At 46.3% G+C, this 22,955-nt stretch overlaps 1 protein-coding gene across 13 annotated transcripts in view; it reads right to left on the minus strand.

The window, feature by feature from the left end:
• Positions 1-22,955, minus strand: part of CACNA1D (calcium voltage-gated channel subunit alpha1 D) — a 258,217-nt gene that overhangs the window by 107,265 nt on the left and 127,997 nt on the right. For 10 of the 13 annotated variants that reach the window (XR_008991942.1, XR_008991939.1, XM_057486474.1 and 7 more), the window contains exons 4-8: positions 21,807-21,946; positions 12,925-13,067; positions 8,735-8,887; positions 8,061-8,257; positions 1,291-1,394 (exon numbers count right to left, since the gene is read on the minus strand). Coding sequence is in view for 11 of the 13 variants with exons in the window: in XM_057486474.1 (XP_057342457.1) it covers positions 1,291-1,394; positions 8,061-8,257; positions 8,735-8,887; positions 12,925-13,067; positions 21,807-21,946 (737 nt within the window). In the remaining 2 variants the exon portion in view is untranslated. Of the gene's footprint in view, positions 1-1,290; positions 1,395-1,981; positions 2,086-8,060; positions 8,258-8,734; positions 8,888-12,924; positions 13,068-21,806; positions 21,947-22,955 lie in introns of all 13 variants that reach the window. The other 3 variants (XM_036878320.2, XM_036878318.2, XM_057486452.1) reach the window with 1 other exon arrangement.

Here is a 22,955-nt window from a genome sequence, read left to right on the forward strand (position 1 = left end):
GGCCAGCCACACTCCTCTCATGGCAGCCGGGCCCCTGGGGCATTTCTGGATCAGGGTTCACACGGCAGTGTGCGCCCACAGGAGGAACTGACCGCCCTGGGTCAAGGAGAGCCCCTGAAACCAGGCAGGCCGGGCCGCAGGGGAGGAGAGGGGAGGAGGGAGAGGGTAGTGCCAGCTCTGTTTCCCGTGCTGCCAAAGGCAGGATTTAGGGAAATGCGGTAAATCTCTCTTTGCTGATTCAGCACTGCATGAAGACATCTCCTCCCTGAGATCCGAGTGTGGGCACAGGAAGACAGGGTGAGTGAGGGGCAGGCGACCTCCCTCGGAGAGCCTGTCAGCAGCGCTTCCGGAGAGCCCTGGGCTCTGGGACAGCTGCTCTTCCAGGACTCAGGCATTTCCTGGGTCTCTGGCTGCACCCCACCTTCTCGCAATGGTTCCATCCTGAAGCCCCTTCTGAGGATGCCTTGAAGGCCCTGGCTTCCTTCTCTAGGGTGCTGTCCTCTCTGGGGGGTCTGAGGGGTGGCGAGGATGAAGAGCCGCCCATGGGGCCCCAGGGTGGCATCTCCAACCACAGGCAGGCAGAGCCAGGAAGCACTGCGAGTCCCCTCCCCAGCCGGCCTCACAGAGCCCTCCTCGTGGAGGGTCAACCCAGAGAACTGAGGGAATAACAGAAGGAACTTCAGTAATGGTGACAGTGGGCCTCGTACGTGCACGGGGGGAGCCTTACTGTGCATGAGAGAAAGACTCTGAAGGTTCAGATGAAGGATGACTTTGAGGGAAGATGCTCACAGTGACAGCGGCAGAAAACCAAGCTGATGAATGATGTGAAGGATGGGCGATTTTGAAATCATTCAGTATTTATGCACTAACCGAGGCTTATTTCTCCTTGACATATAAAAGCTTCAACACCCTGAAAATAAGCATGATACACTGTGGGTCTCTTAAAAGGGCCAGGTTACGTACTAAATGGAATAAAACCACAAAAGACAGAGACCCTTTCCTGGGGGAGTCAGAGGCTGGGAATCCTTCTACTCACTTGTAATCCACTTCTACACATAGGCATACAGGAAACGTCTTTGTTAAATTAATAGTGTTTGGCAAGCGTCAGAAACACAGAATCTCACAGACAGATACAGGCAGAGAGAGTCACAGTTCAGTTCAAAGCAACACATGGAGGGGACATCAGAGTCCACACACGCATGCAGAGAAGCCGCAGGGAGCAGCTGGGAGACACACAGAGCTGCCCACACGCGGCAGCGGCAGGACGTACGACAGGATCCAGCGGCTTACCCACTAAGGACACCAAGAACCAGGTTAAGGACGAAAAATGAGCCAAGGATGATCAGACTAACAAAATACACCCATGGCCATTCCCATCCTATCGCATCATTTACCTGTAAAATGTAAGGAGATCAGTTATCAGTTAATCCATTTACCAAAGAGCGGAGCCCCAGGGGCAGCTGCCTGACCACTCAGCGCTTTGACTGAAGATTCTTGCTCCTAGGACAGGAACCCCTGAGGGCCTAGCATTTTTTTTTTTTTTTTTTGGCCTTCAAATAAGGACAAGTCCTGTTGCTGAAATCTACAAATGTCACCTGCCAAAAGTCAGATGGGACCAGCTCATCTAGTTATGGTTTTACTGATTAATCTGCATTATGTTTGGTTCCTGACCAATAAAGCAATTATAAATGCATCTCATCTGGGGGGCAGACAAAAGGGCAGGCAAATGGAAACTATTCAAATCCCAAGCAGCAGCACTAATTAATTTCTGGTCAATAATGGTTCTATGACTTCCTTTCATGAAGGCTGGTGAGGCTCCAGGAAGCATCTTGATTTGGGGAGCCTCAGCAGAAAGGAAAGCGCCTCGAAGAACACATAAAGCGCTTGGCACCCGCCGGGCGGTCCCCATCTAGCAAAGCCTGTGTGGTCCTGGCAGCTGTCCCTAGAACTCTGCTTTCAAGATGAAAGAGGTGTAGCTTACCCGCTCAATACACCAAGTACAAGATTTAGTACGAAAAATGACCCAAAGATGACGAGACTGACAAAATACACCCAGGGCAATTCAAATCCCATAGCATCATTCATCTGCAAGAAATAAGATGGTCTCATAGGAGTGGGTTAATAAGAGAGTAATAAGGAGAGAGGGTCACATTAGAGACAGCATTTTATACATTTCATTAAACATTTACTTAGATTCAAATCAGAGAGAACAGTAGCCAGTGCACATTCATTATATAGTCCCAGCACTCACACACACGTGCACGCGCGCTCACACACGCACACACACGGTCATCAGAGCGGACTCTGACGTGGGTGGGGAAGTCAGCTGGGATTGGGCACTTCCTCACAGGCAACTAGCTCGATAAGGGACTTTCGGAAGAGGTCTTGGTGGAAGACAAGACTCCTGCTTAGCTGGAAACTATTTCCTACTCTGCCCACAGCGTTAGGGCTTTTTTTTTTTTGCTTTTAAAATTTGTGATGGTGGAAAAGTCTTAGTTATAGAGACAAACTGTAACATTTGGCTCTATAAATTCTTTGAAGAGCAAGCCCTAAAATAACAACTTTCCATTGGAGGCCAACCTACCCAAGGAAACCTAACCCGCCTTAAATCTTAGCAAGCACAGCTAAGCCACCGCCCAGGAGAGAAGTGTTCTCTGCTAGCCGACACATTCAAGGGTGCTTCTGGGAATGAGATTTTTCCCAGCTGCACGCACAGAAAGGACCCAGGAGAAGGAAAGAAGCCCTTATGCCAACACCTAGCTTGGACCTGGTTGACCCACCCTCGGAGAACTGGTTCCCGTTATGAGCCGACTGGAACTACAGGGGAAAGATGGCTGGTCCAGAGGACCCCAGGGCCCTACACCTGGGACAAGCTCACGCAGCACAGATGTGGCCTCGTAGGCAGACCCTCCCAGGGGAGGTTTGGTCAGGAGCCGCTTTCGTGCTGGAGCAAACAGGGGCTTTAAGGTTCATGGCTGGATAGAACTTTCCAACAGCACAGGTCAGTGTTAAGTTGGGCAAACACTTCTCCCAGGAAGGGGGTTCGAAGGACCAGGCAGGGGACAGAATGAGTGACCTCAGGCCTGATCCAGAATCTCTGGGCTGAGTCACCACGCTTGCCTGGCAGGTGCAGCCCTTAGCCTGTGGGCGTGTGCCCTCCTTCACGTTACCTGGCTCCAGGTTCCAGCTTTACAGAACGAGATGTATGCATCTCACTCTGTTTGCCTCACACAGAAGCCAAACAGGAAACGAGAACATGAAAAAAAAAATTACCTAACATCTGTTGCTGAAGTCTAGGGAGAGAGAGGGCATTAAATCCATTATGAAATACCTGTTTGGCCACACGAAAATTGATGTGCTTAATAGAACTCCTATCGGTCTGCACATCTTACACTGGCAATTAGAGAAATGAATGAGCCGGGGCCATGGCTGCAACTGTTGATCTAATTAAGTTGGATAAACCAATCTGAGCAGGAAGGCAGAGGGTGATCTTCCAAAGCAAGCACACCACTAAACTCATTTAAAAACCCACGTGTGGAGGACAACTGGGCTGCCTGGTGTAGTGGCCGGAGCCCAGCCTGGAGTCAGGACCTTCTGCAGAGGCCTCTCTGGGCCTGTTTCCCTCTGTGGAAGCAACCGTGCACACGGTAGGGATGAGCGTGCTCACCGGTGAGGGAAGGAGGCGCCAGGCAGCCAGTCCAGGACTCCCACCGGGAGACCTGACTCTTCTGCAGCCCTAGCACATCAGCCGGGTGAGCCCCCTTGCTTCCTGATCTGCGTTCGGGCCTCAGCCTTGTCCTTCAGAGGACGGCTCTGGCAACAGCTCTCTGCTCCCCTTGGGAGGAAACAACTTTTTCTTCTAAAGAACCTTATAATTTCCTACGAGTAGATGTTGGACAGATTTCTGTTTTCTCATGTCAGAAATATCACCTGGAATGACGGCTGGGGCCTGGTGGGAAGGCTGGGGCTAAACAAAGGCCACAGGAGACTGAACTCCAGATGGTGGGGAAGAGAAACAAAACCTCAGCTTCAAGGGCCGGTCTCTCTGCCAATCACACCTTCTCAACCTAAGTCTCTCTGCAGAGGCGAGCATTTCTGAACCTTACCATGTACACAGGGCAGGTCGGAACCGCCAAGCTCTGCCCAAAACATCCATAAGAAAATAGGGACTCTGCCTGGGGTTCTGTCTGCATGGTCTTTACCAACGATGAAGAAATCAGCATGAAATGATGCATTTTAATGGAGTTCAATTTTTTAAACAATTTATATCAAAGTCATCATGTGGAGTCCCCTGGTGCTTGGGAAATAATATTCTATTTAGTCTCAGTTTTTCCTCACTTCAAAGGCTTGAATGCACATTCATGTCTCCAGTTAATGGCCAACCTAAGGCTTTTCAGTTTTTTTCTAACTGTTGGGGATACTACTGCAAGAGTGGGATGCTGGGGTGGCTCCCCTGAGTGGGCAATAAGAAAAAGGAACAGAAAGGCAAGCCCTTGGCTGACCGGCTGAGAGGCGCCTCCCTGATGCTTGGAGGGAAGAAGGTTGTCAGCTTGACCTTAAGATCCTCCTGCTGGAGTCTGACAGCCAGCACCTCCGTAGGTGCGTTCTCTGAGAGAAGAGCTTGGCGCAGAGGCGAGAAGCCACACAGGACTTAGAAGAGTAGCTCTCTCTTGAAACCAACACTATTTGAATTAGTTTCCTGCATTTAAAATCATTTCCTGAGAGTTGAAGGAAAATAGTCAGATCCTGTAGTCTAATTCTGCACCTTGTAGGCAAGAAAATTAAAGCCCAGCGAGAGCCACCATGACCCACTGCGGGCCACAGACCCAGCACACCCAGCCTTCGTGCTCTGTCCTTGCCCGATACCCTCCTGCTGCTGCAGACAACTACGTGTGCATCAGACGGCAGCTTCATTATGTTTATGCAATTTATTTATAGAAGAGCTCTACAATAACCTTTTTCCTACTAGAAATGCATACTCCCACTCCCTGTGCATCCCAATGGATCTAAGTCTACCTTCCTGCATGCTGGGCCCACCTGTACTTCTCTTCTCAGACCCTGCCAGCCACGTGCTAGATGCTCCTGAGAACTAAGGCATCAATGAGCTTGAGAACACTGAATATAAACTTGACAGGATGCAAGACCATCCCTGGCAAAGACTTTGTCCACCATGTACAAACACTAAAGGATGGAGAGATGTGCTCACAACTGGAATTTATAAGTTGCCTCTCCAGATGTTCCCCTTACACCCCAGTTTTGGATAAAAACGGATGCTTAAACAGGGCCCATCCACAGTGAGGCAACGGGACTGTACACTGAAGAGTGACGGTCACTGGTGTTTGTGGAGCACCTGCTTTGTGCCGGGCACTGTGCTGGTCAGGGGCACCCCGTTCGGAAACACAGCCGCACAGCTTCCAGATCACAGAGGACCTTAAAGTACCGAGCAGACTTTGTGCCTTGGATCTAGCCTTCCTCTCTGATGAGTTAATTGATGTAGATGGCAAGGAAAAACAACCTGACGTGTTTCAGGAAGTGAGACCTCAGTGACCTGTAAGGAGGACATTACGCAGCCGCCCCCTAGCGTTCTGGAAGGGCTCACAAACATCTGACAGAGGAAGAAAGGGTACTAGTCTCGATAGAGGGTCACCAAATTATGACCCATGGGCCAAATCCAGCCCGCCATCTGTTTTTGTACAGCCCTGGAGCTAAAAATTTACATTTTTAGATGGGAAAAAGAAAGTCAAAAGAGTATTTCATGACACAAATGTTATGCAAAATTCAAATTTTGGTGTCCATCAATAAAGCGTTATTGGAACAGAGCCACACCTGATTACATGTTGTCCGTGGCTGCTTCTGAGGGACGCAGGCAGAGGGCAGAACTGAGTAGTTATGACAGAGACCTGATGGTCTGCAAGGCCAATACATTTACTATCTGGCCTTTTATAAAAAGTCTGCAGACCCCTGTTCTAGATCAATAACCACAATTCTTCGCTGAAGATCCTGGGATATTCAGTGGTTTATCTATATTGTCTGTTTTCCACCTTCAAAATCCCAGATCTTCTATAAAGGGATATAGACTGGGATAATGTTGATAAATTACTTGAGTTCCTCCATCAAAATAAAGAGACCATGTAATTCATAGAAACTACAATTATTATATCATCAAATTATTAACTCTGTGATTGTCATATTAATGAAAGTGACAGTAATTATACATAAGGGATACTTAAAGGTTTTCAGGAAAGCATGTGGGAACTTTTGTTTCTGGGTGCGCAGAATTTTCTCTCCTTTAATCACACACTCTCAGAGTTTTCACTTGCTTGACGATAAGAACACTGTCATGAGAGAATCACTGTACAGAAATGTAACATAAAATATAAAACTGTCCATTAGTCAAGGCATGTTGGACAATTCGCCGTGACAACAGAGAGAACAAAAGGGCTGAGAGGAGCCACACGATTTTTCTTTTTAAATCAAAATGTTGTTTTCTGTACTCCTGGGGAGGTGGGGGTTTGGGGGAAGAAAACAGTTTGGTCTATTTGGATGGTAATTTTTTTATTTATCAGAAACTTCAAGGGTAGACTGGGGTTGTGACCTCAACTACTCTAGGAGGTGTACAATTTAGAAGGTAATAGTGAAAATGAACCCTTTACCTAATTTGAGGGTCCCCTTGCATGGCCATGGTCTTGGCTGATCCAATATAATCTCCCTCCTTCTCCCTCTTCATGAAAGGTCCTGTCTTACAGATATAAAGAACAGATGCGCATACCCACACACACAGACACACACTCTCCTATGACGATAAGACAAAGGAGGGGGGAGGGGAGAAACAAGGTAACATGTTTGGTGATGCTTAAACTTTTTTTTTTTTTTTTTTACCAAACTAGACTCACACTCAGGGAATAAAAATAAATACCCATCTTCTGTACCAGCATTGAATATATAGGGACTTCTACAATCTTGTAATCATTGTGTTCACTGGTGAAGGGAAGCAAAAACTATTTATAACCGTAATGTGCTATGTTCTCTAAGGTTAGAGAGTAATAGGAAATCCTATAACTTGTCTAAAATTTAAGGATGTCTGAAGCGACTTTCCAATCTGCGGGCCTTCTAACAGAAAGTGCCCATTCCAGAATTACTTTACCACAAACTGCCTGCTAAAGAATCATTAACAGAATCCTGGATAACCCATGTGGACTTGGGTGTAGGCTCTAGATCTGCATGTCAGCTGTTTTTCCCAATAACTCTGTGCCATGGAAAATAATTTCTAAAATTCTGTGAGCTTTTTTTTTTTCAAAATTCTACTGAACAAATAAGCAAATAAACTCAGCTCTGAGAAAGGGCTGTTCAAATACTACTGGCTCTTCATTTACAGCCAACCCTTCCGGCTCTGTCAGGAATGAGAAGAACCAGGCCGTAGCCATAGAAGGGGTGCCCATCTGTCTGCACGGCAGGCTGGGCACCCACCGGGCCTGGATGTCTGATGTGCCATGTCTACCCTCTCTGCCAGAGTTCTTCTGCTCGAAAGAGAAAGGCAGAGAGCTGAGGGCTGGTGCTGGGCTGATACACAGCAATACTGAAGATGCAAAAGGGAAATAATGTAATGGGGAAACAGCCATTTGGCTTTAAAGCTGTACTGACTTACTGGAAGTGTGAAAGGGAGACAATTTTCGTTCCCTAGCTTCTGTTTAGGATCTAGTAGAAGAGCTGCTGCCTTTGTGCATAAAAGATCAGTTTTATTTTAGCTCAGGGAAGTCCAGGAGCCCCTTAACCTGGACAGTGACCCCTGGCTCTCTGAGGGTTTAACTAGGATGGCCCTGGCCTTCTGAACTTCCTGCATGCAAATAAAGGGCCATGGGGCACACTCGGCAACAGTTCCCCAGCGGCACAGATGGCAGACGCCGGGGCCACCACTATGCGGGGCTTTCTAGAAGGGGAAGGCGGGCGGGTGCTGAGTTGCACTGGACGAGGCGAGGGTGTGCTTCCCTTCCCGGCCCTGCCGTGGCTCTAGCTTCCGAACCCCCCTCCCCGCGGGCAGCCCCCGCCCCCCGGCGGCTCACCCAGTACAGCACGTCCGTCCAGCCCTCCATGGTGATGCACTGGAACACGGTGAGCATGGCGAAGGCGAAGTTGTCGAAGTTGGAGATGCCCCCGTTGGGGCCCACCCAGCCGCCCCGACACTCCGTGCCGTTGGCGGCGCACTGGCGGCCGTTCCCTGAGAACGCGCACGGCGCTGGGTCCTCCTCGGCTACGATATCTGCAACGGGGCGCGGGGCTGTCACCGCTCACAGCCGGGACGAGCCCGCCACCCCCTGGCCCCCGTCGCCCGGGTCTGGGAAGCCTCCTGGTCCCCCAAGGGGCCCGTCCACCACGCCCTCCGCCCCCGAATCTGCCCTCCGCGCTCTGGACCCTCGCTCCCTCCAGGGCTCCCTCTTTACAGCACCTTCCCGAAGCCCATGCAGAGCAAGGCTGTGACTGGCCTCCTGCTCTAGTTTTGGGGGTCCTGTGTCTTCACTGGGACATATTACATAGGAGATGAGGGCAGAAAAGGAGACCAAATTCTCATTTATTCTGAACATAATGCACACTTAGAACTGGCTCACTAAATTACTGGTATAGTTGGGGGTCTTTTTTCTCTCTTATTTTGTTTTAGATATTCCCCAAATCACAAAAAGTTGTTATAAGAAAAGCAAATCTTTTAAACGTTGGGTTAGCTTCCATTTTCATTACTCACCTGAGTCAGCAAAAAAACATGTTTTGTGCATTTTTCCAATAAAAAGTTCCAATCCTATAATAGCATAGATTATGATTACAAATAATACCAAAAGGGCTATGTGAAGGAGGGGAACCATGGCTTTTATAATGGAGTTCAGGACAACTTGTAAACCTAGGAGAGAGAGAAATAAGTCTGTGAGCCGAGAAGATACCTCAGTGGTGCATATACACCATTCCGAACGATGCTCTCTGTACATGACCCATGGTCATCAAACTCAGAGGTATTTCTAAGCTCTTAGTATCAAACCTGGATGTGAGATAGGTTTAAATGGACCATGAAAGGCCACGTAAACCAGCTCCCGCACCTGACAGATGGAAAAACTAAGGCGTGGAGAGGGGACTGCCCAGTGTCAAAGCCTGTCATTCATTCCTCACCCATTCATCTGCTCAATCAGATTCCTCAGATAGCTACCACGGGGCAAGCATGAGGTTCAGTGCTGCAGGGACACGAAGGTGTATGACAAAGTGCCTTCTTGCAGATGTTTATGTTCTAGAAGGAGCTGTGGGAATGAAACACAATGTGCTCCCAGGTAGCACACAGATGCTGCAGGAGTTAAAATTAAACAGGGACAGAGGACATGCCTGTGAGTGAGGAGAAGAGAGGCTGGGCCTCCCTCTGCAGGTCTGGAGACCAAGGAGAGAGGCTAACTCAGGCCTGGAGAAGGAGCCCCAGAGAACCAGAGCAGGCAGCACAGGCCTGGGGGCGGGGGCGGGGGGCGGTGGAGGAGGCCACACAGTGGAAAAGAGCACCAGGGAAGAAGAGCAGGTGCAGCCAGGCAGCTCTGGGTTTTAGTTAGAGTTCCAGGGCCAGGCATCAGTCCAGCAGCAAAAGGCAGCCTCTTTAGAAAGAGGGAAGGGGCGGCAGCAGTAGGCGACACAGGAGCCGGAGAATGTTGGGCTCTCCAGGCAGGACAGGGGAAGGAGCAGGACGGGACCAGAACTCAGCAGCCGCGCTTGGCGGGGAGGAAGGTGCCCCTGGAGCCGGGGTCAGGAGGCAAATCCCAGCATGAGGGCCGAGGGAGGGAAGGAGGGCTGAGGGCCACGGCAGACCCGGTGAGGCTGATGCGGGCACGACGTTGAGGGGGGAGTCCTGCAGCTGAACCGGGCTTGAGAGTCGAGGCGGGGACACGAAAACCCAGTGGCTCTCCGCAGGGTGATGCTCAGAGCCTTGGTGCCGGGAGGGAGACCACAGCGAGGGGCCCCGAGGACACGGGATGAGGGCTGGCGGGAGCCGGGGGAGCCGGGGGCAGAGGCGGGCAGGCCCAGACCCAAGCAGCTGGCGCGCTGAGCTCTCCTCCTCCACTCCAGGGCTGCAGCTCCTGCCCTGCGGGCCACTCCCCTCTCTGCTTTCTCTTCCCCTGATCCTCCCCACCTTGCCCTCCTTCAAACTGTCCTTTTCTAGTATGTTCTCACTTTCCCAGTGCATGTTCAAAGCCTGAAAGAATGTAAGAAGCTGAGAAGCTACTAAGTAAGAAATCAGAACCCACCAGACCAAGAGAAGACTTCTCATCAACAACAGTAACACAAGCTCATCATGACGGGAAGTCGTGGGGGGCAGGCTGGCGAGGAAGGGGCAGGGGGATTTCAGACTCGGGATATTTAAATGCCCCCGTGGTTTCTTTTGGAGAAAATGATGAACAGGGCGACTTTTAAGGCTTCGCTTTCTATAAGGCAGATGGAGGGGAGAAGAAATATCTGCTCTCGTCTCCTTGGACAAGGGTTCGTGTCCTTGTTTCTTGGGGTTTTTTTTTAGACGTGCACGAGCCATCCAAAACCATCATCCAGCAGTTAGCACATCTAAACTCGATGGCAGTGCGCCGTAGGCTTCATGAATATGTTCATGTTTATTGTAATGATTGTATTTCAGATTGGCCAAATTTATGACATAACGAAATTGTATCTTACTATGAATGTGCAGGCTTTCATGTTATTAGGCTCCTTTGTACACAATTAAGCATGGGACTCTGATCACGGAGGCAAGAGATAGAATGGAAGGCATGGGAACCAGGAGGCCACGGGTCTGGCCCCGCTGGGCCCCCACTAGCTGCGAGAACCTGCACAAGCCGCTCCCCTCTTCCTGGGCCTCGGCTTGCTCATCTAGAAGCCAATGTCCACAGGCCAGATGACATTGAGGGTTCTTTCCCATCTGATGTCTAGGATTCTGATAACTATTTATCAGCTGTGTGTGGGTGGTTAAGAGCCCCGCAAATGTCTGAAGTACTCTCTTCTGAAATATGCATTTACCTTCCAATGAATGAAGACATATTCACACACATACACCAGACAATCATCTCTCATAGAACAGTCCGAATTCTCCTTAGAAGGGTGTGGACAACTCCCAGGTAAGTGTAAACAGTCCCACCTCCCCAGGAACTTTTAACAATTGTAGGTACTTAAGAAACCACTAGGCCACAGTTGCCAACCAGCATAGGAAACCATGCGACCCAGAGCCCCCAACCCATCTCCCCAAAGCCCAGCTGGGTCTCATGAGGGACTCGGGGGTTGCCCACCAGGGTGGCTAATAAACTCGGGCTGTGCAGTGCCTGCACAAGACCTGGGCCCTACTGCCCCCTGATGGCCTCTGGGAGGGAGGGGTACAGATCACTAACAGGTTTCAAACAGTGACTTTGGGGGTAAAAGGAAGAAATACAGTTTAAAACTGGTCCTCAGGAGTATCTGGGAACACTGGGCTAGTGGTTTAGTGGAAACCCCATTAGGCAAGGGGGCCACAGCAATGCCGGAGGCATTCTGAGAGTCTGTCCCCCACCAGACACGCACGCGGGGCCCGGCACATGCCACAGGCAGGCCGCCTTGTCCTTTCTCTTTGGGGGGAGAGCAGTCATCATAGGTACTCCCAACTCAGAGTAAGCTGCAGCCACAACATCTGAGAGAACGGGTCTGCTCACTGGACTCTCGTTCTATCGTGTCACACTGACAGAGCCAGCCATTTCCAAGGTGCTCCTATTTTTCTCAATTGCTTCCAGACAGTTCTGTGGTTTTGACTTGTGCTGATCTTTTTCAATGAAAATAAATGAACCATCTGGAAAAACAAGTCCACATAAAACACCACTTCCTACATTTTAAAATGTTAAATTTGGAATTCGTCTATTTATTTTTTTCCCCAGAGAATTTTTGGTATGTGCTGAGCACCAACAGGTTTAATAGCATTTCATGAAGGACCCGAGGAGAGGCTCTGCTGATGGCTCTATGAGTTGTAGAGAACAGACCCGCCCTGTGGTCCCATGTCCTCCCTGCAGCTGGGAGCTGGCCGCCACCCCACGACCACAGCCCTTGGAAAAGGGCGAGGACTTAGACCCTCTGAAGTCCACAGAAGGGGTGTCCCAGCAGGGGCGAAGCACAGGGAAGCACACCCCAGGTTCCTTATGGGAGGAGAAGTGGCCACAGCTCCTAGTCAGGGCACAGACAGAGCATCTGTCCCAACTCAGGTGGCATTAGCCTGGCCTGCAGTCCAGAGCAAGAAGCAAACGGCCTGGCACAGACCCCCATCAGAGCCAGTTGGTAAAGGTGTCTCTTACCATAGAGGGTCTCCTCCGTGCTCTAGACCTTGAGCCAGGGGCTCTGGCTGAATTCCCTCCTCAGTCCTCCTGACAACCTCTGAGCAGGCATCACCGTGCCTGGTACAGGGAGGACAGAGCATGCACCTCTTCTCCTGCAGCTAGACCGGCGTGATTCCCGTGTGGGGAGCTCCCAGGAGCCCAGCCCCCTGCTGCTCCTCGCTTTGAAAAACGGCAGTCAGGTGGGACCCCAGCACCCTTGGCTACATAAACCACCACATTTGGAGGAGCAGGCCTGGGCCAGGGGAGGTGACAGCAGCACGGCGGCACACAGGGACACCACACTGTTACCAGGAGGCCTGACCTCGAGGCCACGGGCCCCCACTTATTTTGCCTCTCTACAGCAGAGTCTACAAAACCAGGGAGAGAGCATCACAGCGGCCCCCTCTTCAGGTTGTCATCTCTCAGGGAATCCAAAGTGTCCTGTAAACCACGGGGGCCTCTGTGCTTGTCCATGGAGCCCGCGGCTGCTGTGCGGAAACTCACCTCACAGTGCTCGGTGCGTTATCCGGAGACCCACCCCGGAGGAAAAAAATCAACAAACTCCTGGCTTTAGGAAGCAAAACGTGCTTACTGGGCACTCCTGACACGAGGCGAAGTGGCCGTAACACTCGAAAGGCGCGGAGGGCTTTGACATCGAAGCCTCCTGATTTGCCACTGGAGTGGTTACCACCTTCTGTTTCTTTGGTTAATTGTTCCAAAATCACACTAAACAATCTGAGAGGAGAGGAAGAGAGGATGAAATGTTAGAGTCTGTCACCTAGGGAAGGAAAACAGTGATAGTGCTTATTTCTGAACAAGGGCTAATTCGGTATAGCTGCTGCTCACATAAACAGAAAGCAAGGTGGGACCCGTCCGTCACCGTGACTGAGGACAGGGACTCCTCTCCTGTTTCCCCACTGACGCGGGGCATCCTCAGCCCCCACGGAGGAAGGGACTCACCAGGATGCCGGGATCCCACCCAAGCAGAACTACCCAAACAGAAATAGACCAGAACCAAGGGGGCTGCCATTTGTGAGTGTTCAATCTGTGCTAAGCATTTTGCATGCATTAATCCTCACAAAATGTTACGCAGTGGGAATTACTACTAACACCATTTTATATGTGAGAAAACAGGTGAATTGCCCAAGGTCAAAGGGAATCCAGGAATGGCGGCCCCACTGGAAGGGAGGGCCCCTAAAGGGAGGGAATTTTAGCTTGTTTTGTTCATGTGTTCATTTTGTCTGTTCTAGCCTGGGGCCTAGAACACTTCCTGACACACCGGAGGTGCTCAGAAAATACTCGATGAAGAAATCGATGGATGGATATTGCCTTCAGAGTCCCAGACCTTAATCAGTATGTTAGACCACTTTCAATACAGTCACTGACACCCACCCCCACACTCCCACCCTCCCAGGCATGTTCAGGGAATGGTGTGAACCACACATGGGAAGGATGTATGCAAAGGCCAAAAGCAGTAACCCAAGGCAAGGGATTAATACCGTCATTTTCTCTTTTGAAATGTGAATGATATTGTATCCGGCAGCCACGACCAATTCTTTCCTACTCTCCCAAGGCTTTTCGGATGAAGCTATTTCCAGGCGATCTGCTCATTTGACAGTTGCTTTCGCCCTTTCAAATAAACATTTACGCTTTGGAATTACTGCTTGTTTTTCAGAGTAAGTATAAATTTGCCCGTTTCAAGTAGAATCAACTCTGGCCAGTCAGATTGTGGGGATGATTGGCCCAGCAACAAAGAAAAGGTTTCTAAAGTTTAATTAGCAGCCAAACCAGAAACTGTGCCCCCACTGGCGTGCCTCTGAAAAGCCGAGATACTAAGCCCATAAAAGACAGGGTGGTCTGATTATAGCCCTGATCAGGCACAGCCGTGCCATTCTGGGGCAGTTAAAGCCTGGCCATTTGTTATAACAACAGAACTGCAATTAGCAATGACCTAGGCAGGGAGGAGGAAATAAGTCGGTTTTCTATCATTTTAAAGCTTCAGATAGCGTTTTTCTCTAGTTTGGACTGGGGAAATACATCAGATTTATGATAGGTTTCTCTTATTCGCATATTTTTTCAATTACGGTAAACCCCTGCAGCGAGGCTAAAGTTAAAAGTCTCCCCTCTAAAACAAAGCTCATAGCTTCACAAAAACAAAGAAAAAGGAAGAAAGGAAATCTCAAACCCTTCTGAAATGTGGCAGCCACAGGAATTTTCATCCTGAAGGGCTAGGCAAGTAATTTATGCAGATGGTGGCTTAAGACTGTTTTCAGGCGTCAGTGTGTCACGATGTGTACCTCATGACCCTTTATCGCCCCATCCTTCCTGAAGGGCCCCCACCCATAAGATGGTGAACCTCCTGCTTCTCTTCCGGGTCCTCAGTTCCCGCCAGCGCCACCTGAAGCCCAATCACCCCTCGCCCCCCTAATCCCAGCACCTAGCCAATAGCCACCAGCCCCGTAGAAGTGACACCACAATCACCCCATGCCCCTTCCTATATAACCCAGCACCTTTCCCTAATAAAGCGGAATTCTCCGGTGAATTGCTGCTGTGTGTCGCTCCTTTCCTTTCACTTCCACACTGCCCTTGATAACAATAGTGTCCCTGTCCCATTACAGAGCACCTGAGTCGGTGAGCTTCCAGACAGCCAGGGCTCTGAGGGTCTGGGGCTGCTTCTGTTTCTAAGAGTCAGGATGCATTTGCACAGTCCCTCTCCCTCTCCAGGCCTCAGTTTCCCCTGTCTGAATGAAATGATCCAGGGCCCTGGCCTTCCCATTCTGATATTCTGTCATTCCACTCCCTTCACCACCACCCCCTTCCCAAAAGTACCATGTACCTGAAGAGTTAAGGACATGAGAAGAAAACATTTGATCCGAGATTGTTATTAAAAGTTCATTCCAAGACTGGATAAAAAAACGCAAGGAGCCTCTGGAACTCACACAAGTCGGGTCTGAAGAACATCCCACGTCCTTCACAAAAGCTGAAGTGATAAGTCGGAATGCTTGAGATATACGTTCACTGAAAAATCAGAGGCATGGGCTAAAAGTCAGCTCCGACCAACCCTTTCTGTACAGGCAATGCCATCAGCTCCGGGAGACACACTGAGCGCCCTTGTGGTCACAGTACAGTTAACATTGTGGAAATACCAGTTACTTTCCTGATGTCTCTGTTAACGGGAAACTTGACAAAAGCAATAGGTCACCATTGACTTGGGGCAGAAAATCCACTGGATTGAGATACAGCCTGCATTTGGAAACTGCAGTGGTAAGAATTTGAATCCAAAGAAGACATCATTTTTCTTTTTCTTATTTTAGCTTTTCTTCCACTCTTTCTTTGACTACAATTTAGTGCCTATTTTAAAGAATGATCTGATGCTTTTTCATACTTACTGAGAAGAGCAATGAGTCCATTTCTACTTTGGTTTCCAAGATAATTTTACTTTTGAAATCGACTTTATTGCAGCCTAATTCACATACAATAGAAAACACCGGTCTAAACTGCACAGCGAGATGAGCTTTGACAAAGGCAGAAGTCCATGTGACAAGCACCAAAACCAAGATACAGAACATCTGTCATCTCCAGCAGTTCCGTGCTCCTTGGCAGACCACTTCCCTCACATCTCAGCTTTAGGTTCTAATGATTCACTGTGTATCACTTCAGGTTATTTTTTCCCTTTTCTAGATTCTTATACAAATGGAATCATACAGCATGTTCTCCTTCTTGTTGATCTTCTTTTGCTATGTTTTTGAGATGCATCCAACTTGTTACATTTATCAGCAGTTCTTTTTAGTGTTGAGTAATACTCCCGTATATGAATATGCCACAATGAGCTTATCCATTCATCTGTTGACAGATATTTGAGTTGTTTCCAGTTTTTTCTGTTATGAATAAAGCCTCTCTGTGAAAATGTACTTTCATTTCTCTTGGATAAGAGCCTAAGAGAGGTACCAGTAATGTGGCCATATCATTAGTGTAAGATTACCATTGGAAGAAACTGGCAAACTTTTCCAGCAATTTTACCATTTTCCACTTCCACAAGCAATGTGTAAGAACTCCAGTTGCTCCATATCTTGGTTAACATTTGGTATTGTCAGTCTTTTTACATTTGGTAATACTAGTGGGTATGTAGTACTATGTCACTGTGGTTTTAATGTGCACTTCTCTCATTACTAATGATGTTGAATTATCTTTTCAGATCTTATTGATCATTTACATATCTTCTTTATGAAGATACACTCAAATATTTTTCCTATTTATGTTTTGGGTTGTCTTCTTATTATAGAGTTGTAAGAGTTCTTTATATATTCTGAATATAAGTCCTTCCATCATGTATTTGTATTATGAATACTTTTTCCCGTTTTGTGCCTTACCTTTTCATTTTCTTTACACTGCCTTTTGAATAAAAGTTTTACATTTTGGTAGAATTTCAATGATTTGTTTTATGGCTCAGGCTTTTTGGGTCAAGAAATTTCTGCCTACTCCAAGTTGGTAAAGATCTTCTAGAAATTTTATACTTTTAGCTTTTATTTATAGGTGTATGTTCTATTTTAAGGTAATATTTGTGTATGATGGAAGGTAAGAGTAGAGGTTCCTTTTTTCATACAGATAAATATTTGTTTCAGTTTTGTTGAAAACTGTTTCCTCAACCCACTGAATTATCAAGGCACCTTTGCCTAAAATCAATTAATCACATACATATGGGTCTATTGCCGGACTCCCTTTTCTGTTCCATTGACCTTTATATCTATTCCTCATGCAAATATCACAGCATCTTGACCACTGGAGCTTTGTTTAAAAGTTTCTTTGGTGAGTCTAAAACCTCTCCAATTTCCATATACATTTTAGGATAAATTTGTCAGTCTCTACAACAAACTTGGGATTTAGATTCAGATTCAATCTATAGCTCAATTTGGGAAGAACTGATATCCTAACAATATTGAGTCTTCTAATCCATGAACATGGTACATCCTTCCATTTATTTGGGTCTTTAGTTTCTCCCAGTAGGGTTTAGTCATTTTCAGTATCCTATTTATCCCTAAATAGTTTGTGGGGTTTCATGCTATAGTAAATAGTAGTATCTTAAAAAGTTCATTTTCCATCATTCATGACTAGCATATAGAAATTCATGTTTTATACTGACATTTTATCCAGAAATATTGCTAAATTCATTCAGAACACATAACTGTATGATTTTAATCTTAAATTCACTGAGACTTGTTTTATGGCCCAGAATATGTCTTTCTTGGTGAATGTTCTGTGTTCATGTGAAAAGAATGTGTGTTCTGCTCTTGTTGGATGGAGGGTTCTAAAAACGCCAACTAAGTCAAGCTGGTTGAAGGTACTGTTCAGATACCCCTATATCCTTCATGGTTTTCTGCCTAGATGTTCCACCAACACTCCTTGAGGGAAGAGTATTAAAGTATACAACTGCTTCTGTAGATTTGTCTATTTCTATTTTCAGGGATCATCAGTTTTTGCTTCACGTATTTTGAGGCTTTGTTATTAGGCATATACATATTTAGGATTGGCACATCCTCTTCACAAAATCACTTTTATCATTGTGAAATGTCTCTTTATCCTTGATAATATTCCTTGTTCCGAAGTCTACTTTGTTGGATAATATAGCCATTCCACCTTTCTTTTGGGTTTTGTATGGTATATATTTTTCTCTCCTTTTACTTTCAAATTATTTATATCTTTATGACTCAGGTTTTTTGTAGACACTATAGATTTTGGTCTTGTTGTTTATACACATAAAATCTGATAGACTTTTGATTTTAATAAAGGTGTAGCTGGGCTTAAATCTACCATCTTGTTAATTTGTTTCCTATTTGCCCTGTTCATTGTTCCATTTTACTTCTTTCCTGCCTTTTTTTGATTTACTTGAGCTTCTTAAAAAATTCCACATAATATAGGCTTATTAATCATGCCTTTTTATTTTTCTAATGGCTTTTCTAGGGCAAGTCTCAGTAAACATTTCCTGCAGAGCAACTATTTTAGGATTTGCAGGCCATAGATAGGGTGTCTATCACAGTTATTCAACTTTACCATCCTAACACCAAATAACCATAAACATGAGTACGTGTGACTGTTTTCCAGTAAAGCTTAATCTGTCAAAGCAGACAGCAAAATACTTTGTCAGTGTGGGGGGGGAAGGCAGTAAACCATATCTGGTCTATGGGCTGAAGCTCGCCAACCTGTGCTCTAAGGTCTACAACACACCTTTAACTTATCACCACCTACCTTCAAATAATATTTTTTCACTCCATCAACTATACAAGCAACTATTCAATAGTACAGAGCTATTTCCTTCTTTCTGTGTGTCACTGTTGCCCTATATATATACTTTTATAGAAGCTATAAACCCCACAATACATTGTTTGTTACTTTTGCTTTAAATAATCAGTTAATTTTAAAGAGATTTAAAATGAGAAAAGAAGTGTTTTTATATTCACCCATGCAGTAATGCTTTTTGGCATTCTTCATTTCTTTTGTGGAGATCCATATTTTTATCTGGTGTTGTTTTCCTTCAGTTTGAAGGAAATTCCTTTAACATTTGTTAAGGTGCAGGTTTACCGGTGGTGAATTCTCAGCTTTGCTTTTCCTGAAAAAGTTTTTGTACTTCAACTTTGAAAGATATCTTCACTGAATAAAAATTTTAGGTTGATGCTTTTCCCTAGCACTATCTAGGTGCCTATTGTCTTCTGGCTTGCAAAATTGCTGAAAAGAAGTCAACAGTATCTTTTCCTCTGACAATTTTAGTATTTTCTCTTTATCTTTGGTTTTGAGCAATTTGATTATGATTATAATGTGCCCCAATGTAGCTTTCTCCATGTTTATTTTGCTTGGGTTTTGAGTTTCTTGCATTTGTGACTTTTATATTTTTCATCACATTCAGAAAATTTGGAATAATTTCTTCAATTTCATCTCCCTTCTATCTCTTCTCTTCTGGGATTCCAATATATGTATGTTAGACTACTTGATACTGCTCTAGGTCACCAAGGCAGTGTTCATTTTTTTTCTCCATCATTTTTCTTTGTTATGGCTATGTCTTCACTTTCCTTGATTTTTTTTCTTCTATTGTGTCTAATTGACTGTTGAATCAATCCCAGGAATTTTTCATTTCAGATATATTTTTCAGCTCTCTAAGCACCATTTGGTTCTCTTTTTATACTGTCCCATTTTTTCTCATTGTAGGCATGTACTCTAAGTCCAGAAACATATTTACAACAGCTGTTTCTAAAGTCTTATAAAGTAATTCTCTACTAAATTCCATCCTTTCTGTCATTTCTAGGTCTGTTTATGTTGATGGAATTTCCTCCTTGTTATGGGCCACATTTCTTCCTATGTCTAATAATATTTGACTGGATGCTGGACACCTCGTTAAGTGTCTGGATTTTGTTGACTCACTTTAAAGAGTGTTGGGTTTTATTCTGGCAGGCAAATAAGTTATTTGAATACCAGATTGTTCCTTTCCAGACTTCTTTTCAAACAGTATCAGCTTCAGCTGATCTTCAGTGCGGTGACTGGCAAAATTGTTTTGTACAGTTCCAGGCAGTAAATATTTTAGGCTCTGTGAACCTAAACTATTCAACTTAACTATGCAAACAAATGCATGTGATCATGTTACAATAAAACTTTATTTACAAAAATCGTTGGCAAGCTGGATTTGGCTCATGGACCACAGTTTGCCAATCCCTGCCCTGGAGCCAGTGTAACCCTGCTACCACTGGCCCTTCTGTGGTCTCATTAGCAGTCCACGGTGTTCAGTGCGGTCTTTCCACTCGGGTTGGTCGTAACTTGGACATCTCCCAGCTCTCTCTGAGCTCTCGTTATTATTCAGCTTACGGCCTTCCAGCTTTCCTTTTCTCCCTCATAATATTCTTTGCCTGGCCTCACGGACTCTCACCCCCTGTCCTGTAACTTGGTCTTCGGCCAAAACTCAAGAGAACCCCAAGGCATTTTTATGGAACTCTTTCTCTAAATAGCTCCCTCCCTTCTCATATTATGCTTCAAATTTCAGCCACCTCAGTCTCTCTGAACTCTTAACTCGTCTCCTCAACCCAGTGAGAACACCACACTCTGCTTGGTCCCTTTCTCTGTGCTTTACTATTGTCTGAAAAATGTCTGTAGGCAGAAAGCTGAGGGGATTATACGGGAAGGGACAAAAGAAAGAGAGTTCAACATCTCCAGCCTCTAGCTGAACAGAAAATGCAGGGTCAGGAAAGGCCCAGCAAGATTATTCCAGAACCAGGACGCCTGCAAAGTGCCTGCGTGCCGGTCCTCCGTAGAGCTCACCAAGTACAGGAAGGCAGGTACACATCTTCTACCAGTTCATTTCAGCTGTAACAACTTTGCAGCAATGCCTTAGAGGCCAATGTACCATTGTGGTCTTTGCAAAAGCTAACTTTTCCCCCCATGAGTCGAATTATCACATGGGGCCACCATTTTTTTTTTATCCCATTTTAACCTCCTAGGTTTGAAAGGACAGGGTCAAAATTTATCCCGCTCTCCTAATAGCTAGCTATTTCAGTCTTCCATGAAAAGCCAAAGGATTTGTGGTAAAAGAATAATCCAGAGAAATATTACCTTGCTCAACCGCAAAAGGCAGTTGAATAGAGTCACAGAGATGAAAACTGAGAGGCCACTTAACATACTCTCTACAGGAACAAATAGCATTCTAGGAGTGACCCATTTTACAGGTGGGTAAGTAAGAACCAGCAGAGAGATGGGTCTTATTTTCCTATGTGGGTATTTGGTCCAAACACTTCACAGTCCTCTGACACTGATTCATTTTTCTCTAGCTGGCAACATTTCCAGGTGTGGAGGGACCAGAAAAACACAGGCCACTGTTTTTTATGTTAACATTCTTTTAACAGATACTGTGGTGTCTTCCTCTGACAGGATTTCAGGAGAATGGCTGCTTCTCTGTGTTTTCTGGCTTATTTCATTTCGTGCCAGATATGTGACATGATTCAGACACTTGTTTCATTATTTAAAATGGGATAGCAGCATGCCAAAGTTTTCCCTGCAAGTCAGCAGAAAAAAATTAATAGCTGTGCTCAGAGGGTTTTAAATAGCAGAGTACCTCACTGTGATGAAGGATTTATTACTTTTTTTTTACTGTTTTGCTTTGTTTTTTTTTTTAACTTAACAGTGCTAAATATGCAAGAGTTCTGCTCATTTGCCTAATCACAGCAGGGCTGGCCTGTTTGTGAAGACCTAAGGCCTTGCAGAGTGGCCTCTCATATCGAGAGCTTAAACTGCCTTCTAGAACATGCTCCTGAAGGAGGAAATGAAAACCAGTCTCTGCTCAGTTGGATAAGCACCACCAGTCTTCCAGGAGCTCCTGACAGGTCTGGCTGTGATGGATGACACAAAGGAACAACCGTATTCCCTCAGAGACAGCGTTTTCTCTCACTCCCCACCTCTCCTTTTCCAAAACCAACACTTCCCAAAATGAAAAGGACTTACCCTACTATTACTATAACAAAATCCAGTAAATTCCATCCATTCCTAACATAAGCGTTAGGATGTAGCAACAATCCATACGCTATAATCTTCAAAAAGGTCTCGACTGTAAAAATAATCAGGAAGGCATATTCTACTTTTTCCTGTGAAGAGAGACAAAGAAACACAAAGACAGGGGGTTGGGGACAGGGGGGAGGAAGAAGAAAAGAAAAAGAAAGAGGAGTTAGAATCAGTATCTCATATAAGCATTTTCTCCAAGCAAAGTTTTATGACGAGAAATGGACAATTAACACTGCACCTGTCCCAGAAAGGCATTTTAATTCAACCGCTGAATTTCTTATAGGCAAATAAGTATAAAACACTTTTCATTCCAAGCTGCATGATTGCATTTTGCCACCTGCCCTGATGCATGTGCAATGAGTCTGCCTAGGACAGAGCGGGCATGTTTGTTATTTGCACACATTTGCAAAACGCAGCGTGTTTTCCTCCTGAGGTTGCTAAATCAGGCCCAGGAAAGCACAGAGTGCAACAGACTCCACCGGCAGCTTCGCACGGAATGTCCTTCGGAAGGAAGGATAATGTGTCTGCTCTGACCCTCTCTTCCTTTTGGGTTTTCATCTGACTTCTAAGTCAGGGTCAGCTTTGTCACTGAGCAGCAAGGTGACCTCAGGCCCGTTCCTCCTCTCCTGTGGACTATTTCCTCATCCACACAGGAAGAGGGGAGAACTGTGGCCTCAGGATGGCTGACCCATTGCCATGCTTATGAATGTGCATGTGCGGCCTCTCCCAGTGGCCATGCTGAGCGGTCGCCGCACATGGTCGCGGAGGAGCCAGGCGACGGTCCCAGCTGCGATTCCCGTCCAAGCGTCACAGACCATGTTCCAAGCCACGTCCTCAGGCTAGATGACTCCTAGCGCCTTTCCAGTTCCAGCTCTCGTGACTTCATGAGGATAGAAAACACACCCATCGGCAGGCCTAAAAGGCCAACCCTTTCCTGTTTTATAAAAGTTTATTTGAGGCAACTTTGGTTTTAAGAGAATTACGGGCCCACTGGGACGCGTGTGATTAATTTTGCAAATGCAGTCCCTGGTAAGAAGCTGCTTAATAACTAAATGAAAGATCACCAGTAATTAAAACGCTCCCATCTGGGTC

Source organism: Manis pentadactyla, chromosome 1, assembly GCF_030020395.1.
Source record: "Manis pentadactyla isolate mManPen7 chromosome 1, mManPen7.hap1, whole genome shotgun sequence".
Classification (NCBI taxonomy): Eukaryota; Metazoa; Chordata; class Mammalia; order Pholidota; family Manidae; genus Manis; species Manis pentadactyla.